General features: G+C 40.5%; 1 protein-coding gene across 5 annotated transcripts in view; it reads right to left on the bottom strand.

Moving 5' to 3' along the window:
* Positions 1–671: 671 nt before the first annotated feature.
* CSNK1A1 (casein kinase 1 alpha 1) overlaps positions 672–19,060 on the bottom strand; it is a 34,525-nt gene continuing 16,136 nt past the window's right edge. Inside the window, exons 5-11 of one of the 5 annotated variants that reach the window (XM_005144984.3) lie at positions 17,501–17,584; positions 14,039–14,178; positions 10,781–10,859; positions 9,717–9,791; positions 8,341–8,447; positions 7,372–7,520; positions 672–2,195 (exon numbers count right to left, since the gene is read on the bottom strand). In XM_005144984.3, the coding sequence (XP_005145041.1) occupies positions 2,188–2,195; positions 7,372–7,520; positions 8,341–8,447; positions 9,717–9,791; positions 10,781–10,859; positions 14,039–14,178; positions 17,501–17,584 (642 nt within the window). In that variant the 3' untranslated portion in view covers positions 672–2,187. Of the gene's footprint in view, positions 2,196–7,366; positions 7,521–8,340; positions 8,448–9,716; positions 9,792–10,780; positions 10,860–14,038; positions 14,179–17,500; positions 17,585–19,060 lie in introns of those variants that run through there. The other 4 variants (XM_031045370.2, XM_005144986.3, XM_031045371.2 and 1 more) reach the window with 4 other exon arrangements.

Raw genomic sequence — 19,060 nt, 5'->3', positions numbered from 1 at the left:
GCAAGAAAAGTGGTGCCAAAACAATTCCAAGCAGCCACTCTGAAAACAGCTGTCAAGAAGGCATTTCATTGATGCTTCTTCCCTTCCACCAATGTATGTTGTCAGAGGCATTGCCTCGACAGTAGAAATCATATATAAGGACATAACATAGTATTCTAGATACCAGTTCTTAGAAACATACCAGTTTTCATATGAGGCATTGCTTATTCGCATAGGGCAATACTTGGGTCTGGAAGAACATCCTAGCCCGAATGAGCTTCTTCCACCTTCCAGGTACCAGAGAGAGACTGCTCTCAGAAGAGGTTTCCAAATGTGCACCGCTATCTCTGAAGCCCAGCAGACCTTTTGCTGCCCTGTACTCCCAGATTATCTATACAAATGTTTATTAGCACACAATGTTCTCCACCTAAGCTTTAACATCTTCTCAGGGCAGATCCTTCTCGTAAGGAGAGTATGCATAGTGACCGCACGGGAACACGGCCTTGATCCAGGTTACCCCTCCATGAGGGCAGAGGGTGCACAGTGTAAGTGTTGTGATCTTCGAGAAATGGTTTTCAAAAGGAAAGACCTTTTCAAACAGTAAAAAGATGAGTTGTGAGCAGGAACTCTGCTACATGCATGGAAACTGTCTAAAAAGCTAACATACAAACAACATTTACACAATAGGCATCTGGCAGCATTTTCAGACATTTTTTAATTTATTCTGACATGCTATAAAGGAATAAATTACACTGTTAAAGAATTACCAGCAATAAAAGTATTTCTTTCTTTCAGCTGGGCTAGAATAGGAGTGAGAAGGAAGACAGCCTGGGGCAGTAACCAATGTGAACTCTGCATGGTGCGAGGCTGTCCCCGAGAACAAGAGTAAATCTGGTCATATCCACTTCACAAGAACTTGAAAGAAAATGCCTTGGTTTAAAACCATCCAAATACTCCATCCAAATTTGTTTGCTTAAAACCAGCAATCCCAGGTCAGTCCAGCCGGCGCGGGACACGGCAGCGCTCGGGGAGGGGCTGCCCGTGCCGGGTCTGCAAAAGATGCCATTTTGGTTTAAAAAGCTCCAATCTTTAGTACAGAGGGCTGGTCTCAACCAACAAGTTATAAAAATGCAAGACTGCCCCTTCCCCCTCAAGGAAAAAATACAAAATTTATTTAAAAACAAAACGAGGAAGAGTTACAACACTAAATCTAAAATGATTTAGAAAGAAATAGGACGTCTTTTGCTTAACAAATGGCCTTGCAACTTGGTTTAAAAACAGGGTAATGCAGATTTCTTCAACTGAATTAACAAGGCAAATTAAAAAACCTCATTTCCTTACAGAAAACAGTTTTTAGTTTTTAATGAACTTGTAAACAAAAAAAGCTCCCGCTTCAAAATAAAAACAAAATCCCAGATCATATAGATGTTTACAGTGATTACATTTATCTAAGCAACTTACATACAGGTTCAGTTGTAAGATGTTAACTAAATTTCGTGACAAATATGCTGTTTTTCCTTTTATACCAAGAACATTATAGAGTTAATGCAGAGTCCTAAAGATTATCTAGTAGTCGCTAAGTTTCTCTTAAGTCTTCACTTTAGATGCTGTTATTTCTAGCACAGGTAAGCAGGCAGAGTCTTTCATACGCTTAAAAACTGGAATCTTTGGTTACTACCATGTCAGCTGGCTTGGTATGTTGCACATAGAAGCCAACAACTTTAAGAATGTTTTAAGTGTACAACTTTCAAAACCCAGGGAGGAATAACCAGAAAAGAGTGCACAATTGTGAGCATTTACAATTATCACAACTGTTGCCGAAGACTGTTCATGCCATTCTTCCAAAACAATGAGATCTCATAAGCAGTGTAGTTCAAAGTAAAAAGGTAACAAAAATTGGCATATGCACAATTTTCTCCACTTGTGTGTCAACCATTAGTTAACTTTTCCACTTGAAAAAAATGCAATAGAAAACTGGACACCATATTTCACTATCTCAGTAATATTCACAATTACAGCTGCTACAACTCAAAGTGCAGCATCACTGACACTGCCCAGAGCCAGTTTATACTGATAGTAAGTTCTTTACACCAAGTAAATGGTTGCCCACAGCCACTGGCAAGTGTACGTATGAACTAAAATTTCTAGGATTTGGGGAGTGACAAGTCCTGCTCCGATCTGCTCTGCTTTGTCCCATCCTCGCCATGCTCAGAAACCTGCAAGATAAACACAAGGGCAACTTACTGATACAGGACGGAAACAAGAAACAGCCTTCACAGTAGGAGAATTAAGCATCAGTTATGGTCATTCAAAGGGGAAAATGCTGCTCTGTCTCAGAAGGGCAGAGTTCCTGGTGTCTGTTTCCAAAGCTAACCAGCATTTGCCACCACCCTTCAGCTCAAACACACACCTCTCGCTCACACCTAATACTGCACTGGAGAACAGGCTTATGTACCAGCTGCATGCCACATTCCTCAAACAGGAATTCAGACCAACAGTTTGAAAACAAGATGTGTTATTGCCACTAGGAAGAAGGATGTAATTTCATAGGATTGTTTTCTACTTGTCTGCAGTGTCTCATGTTTATATCCTTGAATGTCAAACTGTCATTTGATTGCAGTGGTGCTTTTCAGAGAAGCAGTACAGCAGTGTCACACAGACACAAGGAAAAGGAACAGGAATAACTTACCTTACAGTAACTGGTGTTAGCTACAAGCTCGCATGTACGGCGCTCTGGGCAACCAGAACAGAAGTGTGTACCTTTGTTAGTGACTAGGAACCCAATATACCTTCTGTCCTTGGAAGGACAAGTGAAACAGCTCATGTGACAGGGGAGATGGGGTGTCAGGAACAATCCTTTCAACACTCAATACTCCAAATGACAAATTCAAGACATTGTGGAAAAGGGAGAGTAAAGGAATACATATACACATCTCCAAGAACCAGTTACTGCAAGCTAAGACAGTCTTCATGTGATTGCTTATGTACTAATTTTTACTACTCAGGTAGCAGCACTGTGCTTTAAAGAGGTAAAAGGAGTCTCAACCAAAGATGACTTTGCCAAGCAAGTTTCCGTTCTGGATGCCCTCCAAAGGCACAGTGTTCTGCCGATGGATGAATTCATCTGAGCAACAGCTCTGAGCTTTTGCAACAGAAATCTCTTCAGTGAAATACAAAGCTGACCTCAGCTATAGCTTGTGCTGTCATCCAGAGAGAAGCAAGTGCAAACAAGTCTTAAACACAGCCTCACATTCAATCAAAAAAAGTATCTGGACAGTACCCAGAAGACAGCTTTAAGTCTTCCAAAATAGGCTACGGGTAATTTAGAAGAGATTCTATAGCTTTGTTTGAACTGAGACTTAATGCACTGAAGGACAATTCTCTTTATCCAGCACTAGCAATTAAAAATAAAACTCCTGCACCAGAATTAGGACAGCCATTCCCACTTGAGTGCAAATTCTCACAGAAACCTCAGTGATTCCCTAGTTCCACTGGCATGAAGTTGTCCATAACCTTTACTTGATGCATACAACTGAAAGTTACACTGTTTTTTCCATTTAGGGTGTTCAGCCATGAACTCTGATTCATCATTTGAAGCACTTTCTCCATCAAAGCAGCCAAAACTAAGTCAACAAAGGAGGAATGCGCTCCCAGCGTTTAAACTCCCTGCTTTAGAAGCCTGGACCTTTCAAATGAAAGTGGGATCCTGAACCTGAGGACAAAGGATTTGCTAACAAATGACTTGCTGCTGTTTGTTAGAATACCTCAAATCCAAGGTATTATAGGCAAGAGAATGTCCGACTATGGAGCACTGTAGGGAACTGGAGTCAACCCACAACATCCCTTGCAAGTCCTATTAAGACTACAGAGATGTTCCTAAACACAGCACAGCCACAGCTGTTCAAGTGAGATGTTGACTCATTCATGTAGCACACAAGACTTGGCTAGTATGAAGAACATGCTGAGGAGTTTATGCCAGCACCTCTCTAACAAATCTTTGCTATATACAGAACCAGCTCAAGTCTACATTGATCACCCCTTGTCCCCCTGGGGGAATACCCAAAACCTCAATCTCTATGCTACATGAGAGATACTAAGATTGCTTTATTATTATTACCATAGCTGCAGATCTGATCAGCCAGGGGAAAGTAACTACACTGCTGTACTCCAAGAAGCTTCTCTACTTAAGAGGTGTCCAACCTTTTTCTCTAACACCTGCAAACAGTGAGAAGTATTTGGTTGTCAATTAGCTAAATCTCAAGAAGTGAACTAATAGTCTATTCTGAGAAATACTGCCACCATCACAAGCTAATGGGGCTAATGGGGCTGCTGACAGACTTACAGAACTCAACACTGAAGGGAATTAAAAACATTTCTTGCAAATGGAACTGACAGACTTTATCCCAGAGATTGACTGCTTGAGTCACTTTTATAACTGAGGGAAGCTGACTGCAAGCGTTGCTACAAATCACACCTGAACTGCTGCACTGTCAAGAGATCAAGAGCTGAACTTCCCTGTGTCAGCAGAACAGCTCACACTGTTCACATCTCCCAGGTTCAAAACCAGCTGACTTTGTTGTTACAAAGACACTGCACAGGGTTCCAGAGAGGGACAGGGAGGGGGAAAAAAAAAGGCCAACTGACAGGACAGCTGCCCTGGAACCACATGGAATATTCAGCCTGAACAGGCTACAGAACTCAGTGAGATGGTTTAACATGGATCCGAGACAGGAATGTTGATAAATGAGCACATTGTTCAAGTAAACGAAGTCACAGAAGTCTCTGTACTTGAAAGAATTAAGATTTCACCACCCTCCCCAGGTGCATGTTTTCAATAGTACTTGCACTTTATACAGTATACTGTAAGGATTTAACTGATAAATGCACCTGTGAATTGCTATTTCCAGTACTCTTGTTAAACTGGATGTGGTTACCAGAGGGATATAATTTGATACCATGAAGCCTTTTAAGCCACTTCAGCATAGGCTTTGCTACAGCAGCTACATAAGAATTTAACTAAACTCTGGGGAAAAAAGAATTGCCAGGCATTTCATTAATCTTCAGTGTGACAGCAACTTAAGACATACTCAGCAACTCATACAGTCTCCTGCTTGAGCTTAGCTGGTTTCAGGAAAGCTTCATTAACAAGCAATATTCCCCACATAAAGGCATGTAGGATTTCAGAAATCTGGAATCTTTACTTTGATGAAGAGACCAAGCTAACTATTTTAGGACCTGGGCAAGTCTTCAGTTGTTGGACAAGCACTACATTAACACTCTGCTGACATTACAGCTTGATTGATCCAAAGGTCACAAGCCTTTTCTTCATCATGAAGAGGAGGAGGGAGTCATTCCTCCAAAGGGCTGCTATTCCATGCAAGAGTCAATGAAATTCTGCTAGAACAGTAGCACCTTCTCTGTAGCTATAGCTATGGCCTTATTATCAAAGAACAGTTGATAAGGAATGCTTGTCAAGAAACAGAAACAGTCTGTAAGGCTCAACAGCAAGACAGCTTCCCTGTACTCACGCTTGTCAGTCAGCTGCCACTTTGCACTCTCACACTAAATCATCATTACAAGGTGGAGGCAGATAATCATTATAATGACCTTTTCTTCACTTAAGGTATAACAGTTTAAGAGTGAGCCAGGAGAAAAGCACTTTAATCCTCAGGATACCTCACCAGCAAGGCAGTATTTTAAGTGCATACAACCTGCTTTTCAGGGCACTGCCCATTTACAGATCATCACCTCCTGTAAGAGCTTCACTTTGAGCATCAGCTGTTGCAAAGAGTGTGCTGTTGCTCAGATGATTTCCTCCTGCTCTAACCACCAGCCTCTCCACACCCTGACACAGGGCTGGGTTCAGCACTGGGGGCTGAACTTCAGTCAGAGCTGCTGTTTCAGGAAGCCTGGGTGCTTAATCACTGGTCTGTGTGTACTAGGGTTTCGGCTGAGGGAACTGGTTTATGGCCCTCAGTGTTGTAACACCAGTTGGCTCCAGCAGAACAGGTTGGACTTTCAATGCCACAAAGAACCTGACATTTTAATGGTATCCTATGGAAATCTTTTTCTTCAAGAAATCATTTCAGACAGAGTCTTAGGAAGACCAGCAGGTATTTTACTGCATTTTTCTGGATGAAGTGTTGTATTTTTGGATAGCTGTTTTGACTAAAGGCACCTCAATGTTTGAACACAGCCACAATAACTTAAAACCAATGTTCTGATTTATTGTAAACACTTGTGCATTTCTTGGACTTTCAAGTCCACCAGGTTAGCTTCATATGCTGTTTTATACATATAAATGATAGCAAGAATGTACTGAAGAACAGCAAGTACTAGCAATACCCCAGTACACAACTTAAGCCTAGCTTCTCTATTCTTACTTGAACCTCATTAGCTTCAGTTTTATCCACAGCTCATCTTGAGGAATCAGTTTTATTACCAGGCTGCCTGCAATAGTCACTAGCTGTAGCAGTTTCATTCTAGCAGCTTATGAGACTTAACACTGGCAGATTTACATCACAAAAAGAGCACTTCCAGAGAGAATGTGTAAAAAAAAACCACCTCAAAAACAATCAAGTAATTCATGTGTGCCTTTTCAGAACTCAGTTTTCAAATTTTATACAATTACACTTTGAACATCTCACAACATTTCCCTTTGAAACCATAACCTGGAAACATTAAAAATAGTCAAGAAACCTGAAGCCCACCCAAGAGCATCCAGGCACTTCAGAAAATTGTGACTTGGCAATCCCCATCAGCTCAGGGTTACTCCTTGGTTTAGGCAAGGCATTTTGAGCTCACTGGTCCTCTGCTTTAACTCTGGACCAAATGTCTCAATGTAAACCCACTTGAGGAAGCCAGATCATTCACAATTTTCTGTTTCCAATGTTTGAAGTATACAGAACAGATGCAAACCCACAGCACTACACCAGCTGGAACAGAGTAGAACCCAAAGTCACTAGATCCTTGCCTAGTTAATGAGATTTACCTTTGAAGAAGTGTTAGGTCTAGGATTTTGGATTGTATTATATATTTATATATATATAAATATATATATGTGTATATATATAAAATAAAGATGTCACATTCCCAACACCAAGTCAGTTTCTTGTTTTTGGAAAGTGGTTAATGCGGGAGCAAAAGATGCAGTGGTTAAAATGACCCAACATCCCCAGAAGAAATGATATGAAGAACAAGGACATTTTGGTATAAAGTTAGTAGTCAAATTCTCCAAGGACGTCTTTTGGTTTTGCTTTTTTTGTTTTTCAATTAACAGCCAAATATGTTTTTTTTAACCACCTCCTTGATCTAACACTTAAATTGCCAACATTGTCCAAATTAGTGTAATTTTTTTTTTCCTGTAACGTCACTTGGTTCTTGGCTACTAACCTTTCATGTTACTCTTGGATTTGTCAGTTTGCTTGCCTGTGGGGGTTTGGGCCTGCTGCCCCTGCCCACTGGAAGAGGCTGCCTGCTGTGCTGCTTTCTGCTTTAACATTGTCCAGTCGAATGTGTAGTCATATTGGTGGTTCAAGGTCCTAGAAAGAGAGTGAAATACTTTAACACATCATAGCTTCCTTACTGCCAATACCAATCATTTGCTGAAACCCAACAACTACAGGTTAACTCCTTTTGTAAGCTTAAAGGCTTTTGTAACTTACAAGGATTCCTGAAGCAAGCCCAAATACCACCAAGCAGTGTTTTCATCACTGTTTACACAAAGGTCTGCATTTGTAGCAGCATTATTTCCTCACAACCCAGCTTACCTATTTGCCTGCACTGAAGCACTCAGCTTTTCTTTCTTTCAATACAGTTTTAAGGACTGCAAGATGATGGAATAAAAATTGCTTTGGGTTCCATAAACCTGGAGGGAGACTCTTGGGAGATCAGTACCAGCTCTTCTTTTGACAGATGCTGTTCACTCTACAAGGCTGAATTTATGTTCTGGTTTCTCTATCAAGCTCAGCCAAACAGCACTATTCCCCTCCACTGAAATTCATCCTTTGGGCACCCACTGTTAGCCGCATCTCCAAACAAAGTTTCAAACACATCTATTGAGGGATCCATTTCTTAAGCTAATTGCAACAGAACTTCGAGCATGGGCTCAAGGCTCTAGCATTAGTAGTTACATTATGCAACACAAAACCAAGAGAATCTCTGCCTTTCACCTTCAATATTTAAAGGACCTAAAAAATATTGTTCCATAGCTTTTTGAACTCTGAAATGAAAATAAGTCCCAGAAGAACTCCCTACATCTCACACATACGAGGCAGCTTTCTGCAGTGCAAATCCCACACAGTAGTTGCCAACTGGTAAAGCATTGACGGAATTCCTGTACTTTTCCACTTAGAGACTGACCTGAAAAGAATACGGAATAATTGCCTCAGATACATGTAATCTGGTGCCTCTTCAAAGCGCAGGCCACGACAGTAGTTCAGATACATGGCAAATTCTGCAGGGAATCCCTGTAAATCAATAGTGTTAATCAAGCCACAGCTTGCAGCAAAAAGCTTCTAACAACCCTGTAATAAGGCAAAAAGCTGTATTTCTGTCTATAATGGCAGATAATAACTGGCTGAAGATTCATAAGTGTAAATTCCACTGAGCCTCTAGTTATACTGTATTTCAGAAACTGGATTTGATCAGCAAGTCCCCAGGTACACATGCCTTCCCCAGAATTGTTACCTGATGCATGTTTCACAATCACAAGTTCTCTACCACCAAAACCTTTAGCACACAACGTATTTAAAGCACTTTATTTACCCTAGTTGAAACTAGTTCTCATTAACTAGGTCTCTGAAATTAGTGACTGTCTCTTAAAAGATTCCATTCCTTGTTTCCTTGATAATCAGCATACCAGAAGCAAGGTCAGTCACCACTAGTAAGTGTGAAGACTTGAACCATGAAAATCTTCTTCAAAGATCCTCTGCTTTATGTATCTGTACATTTAATGCTATACTAAAGCCAACATGCAAACAGGTAATAGCATACAGAACAGTGCTGTACTGCAAGAAAGAAAATGGAGTATAACAGTTCAGCACTCTGAAAGACGCTGTCAGACTGTAAGGGTATAAGTGTGCATGACTAGAAAGTGCAATCATTGCTTCTGCTGTTCTGTGTGCAATGACTACCACGTGTTCTCAAGGACCTTTGCTAGCAAGTATGTGGCTGCCACAGCTCAAGACCCGAAAGTATACTTTGGGTCTTCAGATTTCTCTTGAACTGTGGCAGCACTGGAAAAACATTCTGGCTCTGAATGTCATCTGTTGTCAGGGTTATGATTAGAAATAAAGAACACAACATGAACAATCTTGAAGAGGCAGAACCAAACATATATAAGCAAGCTATACAGCTGGATCTTGGTTTGCTTTTTATCCAAGAGGGCACATGTCAAGCTTTCATTATAGAAACTTAAGAAATGAGCAAGCCTCACCCAAGAGAGCTGGACAGCTTGCACAGTTGACAGGCACCAAGAACTGGAATGATGGTGGCATGAACAATGCCAAGAAACAGCAACAATTGCCTGCCCTGTTACACACATTCAGTCTTGCTGGGTGGCCAAACAAGGCAACCATGACTGCCAGAGAAATATTATTCAGCAGCAAATACCGTGTGAAAATACCTAACACATTGGCTCTAGTTAAAAACAACACACCAAAACCACCAGCCTCTCCCTGCCTAAAGAAAGCAAAGAAGTTCCACTTCACAGTCTGACATCATTTGGAAACTCTTACCTTACACAAAACCTCAACAGGAGTGGACATTTTCTTTTCACTAATCTTTTCATACTTTTGCTTCTTTGTTGCAGCCTGTGGAACATGCAGGTCACAATGAGAGATATTGTGCAACAATGGATTAACAAGGACAGTAGCAAAAAAACCCCACCAAACAAAAAACCAAAGACAAAAATCCTTTGGTCAACCATAAGCATTTTGTGAAATCTCCAAGTCCCACACACTTACTGCAGAGAGAATGAAGGTCAATCTGGTATTAAGGTTTGGACACAGTTTAATACCATTTGTCACAGTCTAATGCCTCCATCACATGGCACAGCTCGTGTAGTTCTAGCTGCTGCTTTTGTCCATTAAACAGACCAGACTTACATTTCCATTTGCCAAAGTTCTATTAATTCCCACTCAGAACCCCATTCAAGGGCTGCCTGCGTGTTAGAGCAAGCAGCCATTACGTTCATTTGCAGCTGAAGAGTTCCAGTGTTACACAAGCAGCTTGCCTGTACAGAGACCCTGCAGCTGCAACACCATTTGAGTTACACAAGTCTCACATGGAGGAAGAATAATAATTAAAACATGAAAACAAATCACTGAAGCCCAGAGAACAGAAATATTTGCCATGCTTTTACTTGGCAACCATACGTGAAAACACTCGAAACAATTCTGTTGCAGCTACGCAGTTGTGCCATAAACTGCACTGAAGGTATCACTAAAGCTGAACTTCCTACGTAAGAGATTATTTCCACGCTCTCCACTAACAATGTAATTTTCTACTTCCCAAGGGCCTCAGCCTAAACAGGACAATAATAATTTGACGTAAGCTATTGTTTAGCATAAGTTTTCAGACAGTCAAACAATACACATTTTGCCTGCTGCACGAGAAGCAAAAAGACCCTTTCTTCTACATCCTATAAATATCATGCCTTGGGAAAAGCCACTTTGTGTAACTGAAACTTAACATTATATAAAATCACCTCTCCAGAGCAGCAGGGGAAAGCACCATAACCAAGCATGAAAAAGAAGAGGAAAAGAGGGGTGTGGAGGAAGGGGAAGGCAACTTAACGTACCTTTAATCCTTGCCAAGGCAGACTGGTTCTGTTAAAGTACATCAATACATAGCCTAGAGATTCCATGTCATCCCGACGACTGGAGAAAGAGGAAGAGAACATTGATTTACACATTTGGACATTTCACACATGATTCTAAATAGTGCAAGTATTACTTATTTTTATTTAAAGAGAGAATAATTAAGGAATAAAACCTAAGCTTTGGTGCAAAGGAAGGTCTCTAACACAGCTAAGACATCTAGGTGTCCAGGATTCCACTGGCAGGCATGTAAGTCTTCACAAGCAAGAAGAGCTCCTATTCATTTTCCAAGTAAGGAACAGTCAGTAGGTATTGTGTGTGGTGAGTTTCCATCTGTAGTTACATTAGAATAATTTGGGAAACAAGAAACTTTGGAAAATAAGAATGAAACATTAAATGCCCTTCTCATTTAATTAAATAGCTTGGATAGAAGCTGAGGTTTACCTGCAGGAACCATAGAATGCATTGTACAAAATACATGGCATCAGCTTTAACTTTTTTCAGTTTCCCCTGAACCTTGACTCAATCTGGAACCAACACTGAACATCCAACTCCAAAAGGGCGTAACTACTTTCTTCCTCCACTCCGTTAAAACACCCCGAATTGTCTTTGTGCCTTCTAACACGAGCCATATTTAGAAAGGTGCAGGCACCAATATGAGAAGAGCCTGTTTTCTGCCCACAAGAAGTCTGTTTCAAGGCAGTTCAAGATTTCCACCCATGGACCTCACTGAGAATTTGCATGCAAACTCTCATCTAAAAGGCTTCAAATGTTTTCTGTACTGCATAGGCTCCAGATCCATGCTTCAGCCACATGAACACCATCAACAGAGCTACATGGCTTTCAAGGTTACTAGGCCTAGTACAGTTCACTGAAGTGGAAAAAGCACTCCATGCTTTTTTTTCCCCCTCTTGGCAAAGCTGTCTCTTCCCAACTGTGGGAAAATCAGGTTTTTCCTCTGCCCCTCTGCAGCTGGTATCTATTTAACAAGAGACACAAAACCAACTGGTCTTTCTCCACCCAGCTCTCTTATCAAGAGGGCTGGACCCATATTGCTGCTGCTTTGCCACCCAGACACATCTACAAGAAAAATATTTAAGTGGTGGCAGGAAATTGTACACACTTACTACCCCTCAAAGGCACAAAAGGCTGAGAACAGTGTTACAAACAGTACTACAGGAGTGGGTGAGGGTAAAGCAGCTTTTAAGTGGAAACAACCTGTAAGAATCCTGTCAGACCTATCTCCAGATCCTGGTATGAGAGAAAAGAAATTGTAGGCAATGCTTTATGTTACAGCCAACCCAATATAAGCACTACCAATCACTAGAATGGACAGCCTGTCACGCCCTCAACTCATGTTCCAGTTCTTCAACCCTTTGGGGATCCAGTTCAGCTACCCCAGAAGAAAACCAGCTTGGCTCCCTAAACCAGTTCACCACTGGCTGTTCCCAGGGGTGAAGCAAGAGAAAAGACTGGTTTCTCTCCTCTTGACAGCAGGCAGCTCTGTGGTCATCTCAGCTGAAACATGAAGCCACAGCTGAAGACAGAGGGATGAAAAAGGATACTAAGACCACAAGCTCCAGCCTGCAAAACTTGCTAATTCTGTTAGAAATGCAGATTTTAATCATCAACAGGATTCAGTGAACCAGTACAGGGTCATAATATAAAATTACATTTTCCAAGAAGGCAGTGGTAAATTCAGAAGCAATAAAGGGTTTAATAGTTTCCATCCCCCATCCAGTACATTGCTTTAATGTTTAATTTCATGATTTTGTAGTAGAAAACATTTAGTTCTGTAAATCTGTAATGGATATATTACACTGGGGCATTCAAAGTGATTTTCAGGCCAACACTCTATCACTAAACCAAAACATGGATAACATTGTAAACAGCTCCTTGAGAACAGGAAAACATGTTCTGTAGCAGTCCAAGCACAGCAGTAACAGCTGAGATATTCTGCCATAAGCTTCAGGGCTGGTTTCTCTTTATTAAAGGAATATATTATTTGTTTGCCTCACCACTGACTTTACCTAGACAATTTAATGGCTCTTAATACACACCAAGCTACATATTAGAACTCCCAGTACCAGCAGAGATGGTACAAGACCTCCAACTAAATTCAAAAGCATCATCCTTTGCAGCTCCTCCTCTTTACACAGCTATTCCCTTACAAGAACAGCTTGGGTTCTATGCAATGTACTGACCTCAGAAATGACAAAAGTTATTTGCCTTACTTGTCCCATGTCAAATGGGTTTAAATAATGATATTGGCAGATAATAAAAGAACACTTAAGGAAACTTAAGGAAATTAGAGCAAAAAGGAAACATGAAGCATTTTAAAAGCACCATGTATTTGTTAAATTACATGTTCTGTTGAAGCTGACCACTAGAATTTCAGTCATTCTCATCCTGATTAAACTGAAGGACAGAAGTAGACTTCCATGGCAGATTTAACTATGTTTAAGTGACCTCAGCATCATGTGACAAAGCCACACTACTGCACTAGGCATATAGGTAAGGAAGAAAAGCATCACTTTATGTCTTAAGAATACCTCCCTATACTTCCAATCAACCTGAACTGCGTTCTCCACTGGACTGCTGCTAGGGCACTGCAGCAGCAATATGCTTTTGATCCAGATGATTAAAGTGTGTTTGTTGATTAAGCAAAGCTGAAGCATATAAATATATATATAACTACAATATACACATGTGTGCGTGTTACAGAGCCACTGTAATTGTGTATACCAGAAACCAAAATACAATGTGAGTGAAGTAGAAGATCTTTAAGTCTTGCTTGCAGGCAAAAGGACAAACAACAGTTGAAAGGAGAGTGAAAAACAGGACACAAACCAGCAGCTTTAGAATACTCCTGACTACAGAGCTGCACCTCAAGCCAATCAGCAGTGGCATCACCAGGTACCAACACAGCCAGGAAAGTGCACCACTTTATTTGTGAAGGTCCTCTGACAGATCCACATTAAAGTATAGGTTATCCTTCAATAAGAAGGAAAACTGTATGCAGAGCATCTACCTCATGCCTGCAAGACTTAGTCTCTTCAATAAGAGAATTAGATGCTTGGATTTTTTTGCCCTACCCTTACACAGACAGCCAAAAAGAAAAGCACTTTCAAAGGGATATATATACTCCTTCATATAACATTAGTTCAGACACTTCAGAAGCTTACAAATACGATCATCTTACAGCCTTTAAAGCACAGCAGTAGTGCCCTTGAACTCACCTCTGCTCTATGCCAAGATGTGCATTGATACTGGCATATCGAGCTGTGCCAGTGAGATTTTTGTCTTCTCTGTATGGTATGTGCTGCCTTGTCCTGTTGTCCCGGTACTTTTTGGCCAAACCAAAGTCAATAAGGAATAACTTAAAGAAAAATGAAAATAGATTATATTCCTATACAATGCAAGGAATCCCCAACCTCTTTCACTAGGCCTTAGTTACATTTTAAGACATCCACACAATGTAACAGCCTACAGTTACAGAGGAAGCAAAGTAACAGTGCATGTCACAACTAGCTTTAACTAGCCAGTTAAAACAACTTCATAGTGAGTTAGTTCAAGCTTTTTCTCAGTCCAGTGGGATAGATTAGATTGTGCTACTCAGCATCTGTATCTTAGATCTACAACTATTTGAAGTTGCTATTGTAATTTGTATCACATTAGCTCAATAACTGCAGTGCACAATTTAGGAAGGAAACTAACATGTGCAAAAGCACACTTCACAAAACCCCATTCACACTAGAGCAGTTTACACATACAGAGAGTTAATGGCAGCTCAGCAGCTTAATGCAATGAATGCACATCCTGTATTCTTCTCCAGGTTTCAAAGAGCACTGGCCATTCTGCAGAGCATAAGGCCAAAACCTTCAACAGCAAACAAGACATCTTGCTTTCAATCATATGCTCATTTTAAGACTACCAGAACACTATCACAGCAGCATGACGCACTTGCTGATGACATTAATACAGGCAGGAAGCTAGAGCCTACTATCTGAAATCCAATTTTAGTCTCTAATAACCAAGCTTGCCCAATGGGTTGATATTTAACAACAACTGAGTGCGTTTGTTGTTATTGGTGTGTAACAGCCAGCCTACCTATGAAGGTTAATGCAGACTGTACCTTCTTGTGACAAGATTTCAGGACTAGGCAAAAAAACCTGAGGCAGAAGTATGTAAGGAACACTTCAAATTTTAGCAATCAGTCTTGTAGCTACAAATCATCAAGCTGAGATCCAAATTCCAACACTGGATTAATGCGACAGGATCAGGGACTACAACTCCTACAGAATAATGAATACTGAAAAAGTAAGGGGTGGGGGAAGGTTGGATGGAAAGATGACAAAAGGGTCAAGAAATTCCCAGTAAAAACCTAATCATCTTAAAGGTGATTCCAGAACAGAAGAGGCAGCTTTAAATGCGAACAAGTACTGGCGATTGATATGCAGGTACACCTGCATCCAAAACTGGAACAAAGGGTCACTCTGGCACACTGAAATGCTGTGAATTATAAAGTGACACTCAACATGTACCAAAGACTCTGAAAGACTGAAAGTTTCCAAATTGCATGAAAGGTACATCCTAGAATTCTATTGAAGATTTTCTAACTATAATAGTCTTTACAAGAGAAACAAAGCCAAAAGCCTCTTAAACTACCAATGTCAGAGCAGAAAACCTTGAGTTGAAATCTTGCCATGATTTATACGCAGCCACAAAGCACATTTGCTGTTCTGGTTAAGGTCACCCTGAAAGCCTAGAATGCTTAGAGCAAGAGCATGTAAATCCAAGTTTTTATAGCAACTACACTGCCAGACAGTTCAGTAAACTGGGGGTCTTGGTAGCTGCCTCAGTGCAACAAAGACATTAGAGTCAGTTACTCACTCAGTGAGCATGGATGGACATGTTCTCCAGCTATCAAGTGATGAACTAGGTTGATACTGAATTCCTAATGCAGACACTACAAAGCTCCTATGCAATTACTATACTGCAAATGCAACTTTCCTAGAAGCAAAGGCTGAGCTCAAATGCAATCCCTTATTTTCTGATTAAGCTTTCTAACCCAATGACAGCCTCTGATGCATGGTTTGCACGTTACTTTTGCAGGGCCTCTGCCCCTTATTTGAAGTAAAATACTGTGCCTTGAGAATGGAAAGCCAAATGCACATCAGTTGGAATATTTTCACTGCATATTTAGCTACAAACTCTTTAAACAAGTCAAAGCCTTCATGTGCTTTCTGTCATCCTGGTGATCTTGCACTTAATCGTATGAAGTGATAAAGTCACAGTTCATGAATCGAAATAGTTAACACTGAAGTGTACCTCATACATAAATATCTGGTGTCCAGCCCTGTTTAGCATAGTAATGGTAAGACTACTTTCTTTAAGCAACTTAGAAATGATGCTCTGCCTCTTCCCTAGCATCTACAACCTCTCAATATTAGACCTGAACAAGAAAATTCTGCATTTTCTCAAGAGGTATGGGTAGAACACCTAAGAAGACAGGAATCAATTCAGCAACGCAGATCTGTTTTACACTAGTCAAGTAACTGGATATTATTTACACCACTGATTTTACTGGGGAGGTTTACTCTGTTCCCTTGCTTGGGGCCATTCTGTACTTCCCATTCACAACAAGCGGAAGGCAAAGCAGCAAGTCCATCTTGCAAAGAATTAAGTTGGAAGCCACAGCTTGATCTAGATGAGCACAGAATGTACTGATGCCAGCCAGCAGGAACACAGACTTATTCCCACAGATAACCTCATACCACCTTAATTCTGTTTGTTGCATGATCAGCAGGAAACTGGAGAAGTAGGGCAAGATTTCTGCCAAGAGCAACTAGAGAAGTAGATCAAAGTCTCTGCCTCGACTGATAAGAAAGTTTCAGAGGCGGACAACAGAAGCCTGTCAGCTTGCATACAGCAGCGAGCTGCCTGGGATTTAATACATGAAGGCTATCACTGTGGAAAGCTACGGACTGATTCTATGGCCAAACTCCTGAGCTATGATTCATACTCAGCAATTTCCAGCTGTCCTGCTACAAACTGGCATATGGCTTCATTCCTCTCCAATTTATCTTCTCCTAGAGAGTCAGGAGTAGTACATTTAGCACTACGAGATAAACTCATGCTCCTCCATGACACAGCCTATTGGAGTAATTTCATTTTATAAGCACAATGGATGAAAATAGGAGTCCTCATTACACATTTGGAAAGATTTTGAACAAAAACTGCAAAGGAAGGAGTCTGGCTGAAGCAGTAAAAGAACTTCACATGCATTCAAAGGCACTGCAGGAACCCTACAGGAAGGCAAGCAGACAGCCCTACACAGAAGCCCTACTATTTCACTAGGGTGGCACATCTATCCTTCAACACATTCAACAGTTTGCCTTCGAGTTTTAAAAGGACAAAAATACAACCGCTTCTGCATGTGAAATCGAGCACATACATTTAGCCCTTTTTAATATCCAGTTTAGAAATAATTCCACCATTTAAACAAGCGCCACAGGGAAACATCTTAGTAATGTTACATGTTTGCCAAGTATGTCTGAATAATGCCAACATAAGAGGTGCTTTTGCAAGGTCTACATTCTCCAGGAAATAAAAAAAAGAAACAAAACAAACCAAAAAAACAAAACAAAAATAAAGCACATGAATTTGGGGTTGAGGTTGGAATAGGAGACAGTTCAGACCTGGTTTAATCCTGAGAAAGATGGGTCCTGAGAAGTACTAACAGTCATGCTTCTTTTCCTCTTCCCCACTGGAGATTCTAAACACTGAACAAACAATAGAGGGTGGCAGTGCATCAAACAGTATTGCTTACATTGCAACAATGGCCGGCGCAGACAGGCAACACCGAGGCGTTTGAGAAAGAACAGGGTAGCCAAATGCCATCCTTCTTCCACCAAGCACTGTAGTTTGCAAAAAAACCAGCTATGTTCACATTGAATTTTTAAGGGTTTTGTTTTGGCTTTTTTTTAATTTTTTTTCCAAGGAGAAAATTTAGAAGATGTGACAAGGTCAATTTGAACTGTGAGCCACTCCAACATGGCACTGCCTTGACCAGGGATAGCAATGGTGACATTTGGCTCTATTAAAAAAGGATATTGGAAGTTTTGCTTACAAAAGCAGCCTTTTGTTCCATAAACTGCCCTTCCCCCAAGGAAAATGTAAATCTTCAGTAAGGAAGAGGTAGAAGGCATTTAGTCACCTTAAAGTTTACTTTCATAAGCATGCAGGGCTGATTTCTAACAGAGCTAAAGATTCGTCTTTTAAAGGAGCAAAATTTCTCCCAATCATCCAATTCAAATTTGGAATAAAAAATATATAAAAAAAATATTTTTTTAAAAAATATAACTGGCAGGAAGCTACTGGAACAAGATTACCATGCTGCTCTAGTCCTGCTGGATGGTTTGCTTTAAACTGGGTACAGTCAGTTCTAAAAACTACACTTAGTTACAACAAAGAAACAAAGTAAATACTATATGGTGGCAAGTATTTCCCTACATAAAGCACTTGGTTCCTAACTGAAGCAACCCATTCCTCAGTTTGCTCATGTAAATCTATTAAGAATTATGTCTCTGATCTCTGAAACCCTGTAACAGTAAGGCAAGCCTATGCCCACACTGTTCACCACCAAATCATTATGTGGCTCCCCAACTAGGCTACTAATGGGAAAAAGATATAATGGTTTACAGACAATTTTGCTTTTCATTTCAGCTGATGCAAATCTAATGTGTTCCTCCACTAAAGTAAGCACAGAAGCAATTTCTAGGCCATTAATCCACATCAAGATGAACCAGAGTGCAGCAATGCCAACCTAGCATGACTGTGCAGAAGTCTGGAAAAATGGCCCAAAAGAACAATTGGAAATCAGAAACTAAAACTAGAACAAAAAAATAAAAATCAAAGTTTTCAATTTATCCTCTAAGTCATGCCAGAAAATTCAGGAGTGTAACTGCTCAACACAGCAGAGAAAAATAGAGCTCTACAGAGTGAAAGTATGAAACTTGGGAACAAGCAAAGTTTAACAGCAACAGGATTACATAAAAAATGCCTTTCAGCTGGACTTACAAGCTTTTCCAACAATGGTTGGATCTAAACATTCAGTGCACTGCACCTCTTCAGACAAGAGCTGTTATCTCATGTTAATCAAGTTTTCCCCTTCTAATGTTCATGGCCCTGAAGTTGGCATTCATACAGGCAAACAAAGGTAAACATTTTAAATACTAGTAGTGCCTAAGGAGATGAGA

Source organism: Melopsittacus undulatus, chromosome 10, assembly GCF_012275295.1.
Source record: "Melopsittacus undulatus isolate bMelUnd1 chromosome 10, bMelUnd1.mat.Z, whole genome shotgun sequence".
In the NCBI taxonomy this organism is placed as follows: Eukaryota; Metazoa; Chordata; class Aves; order Psittaciformes; family Psittaculidae; genus Melopsittacus; species Melopsittacus undulatus.
This window is presented reverse-complemented; position numbering and strand designations above follow the sequence as displayed.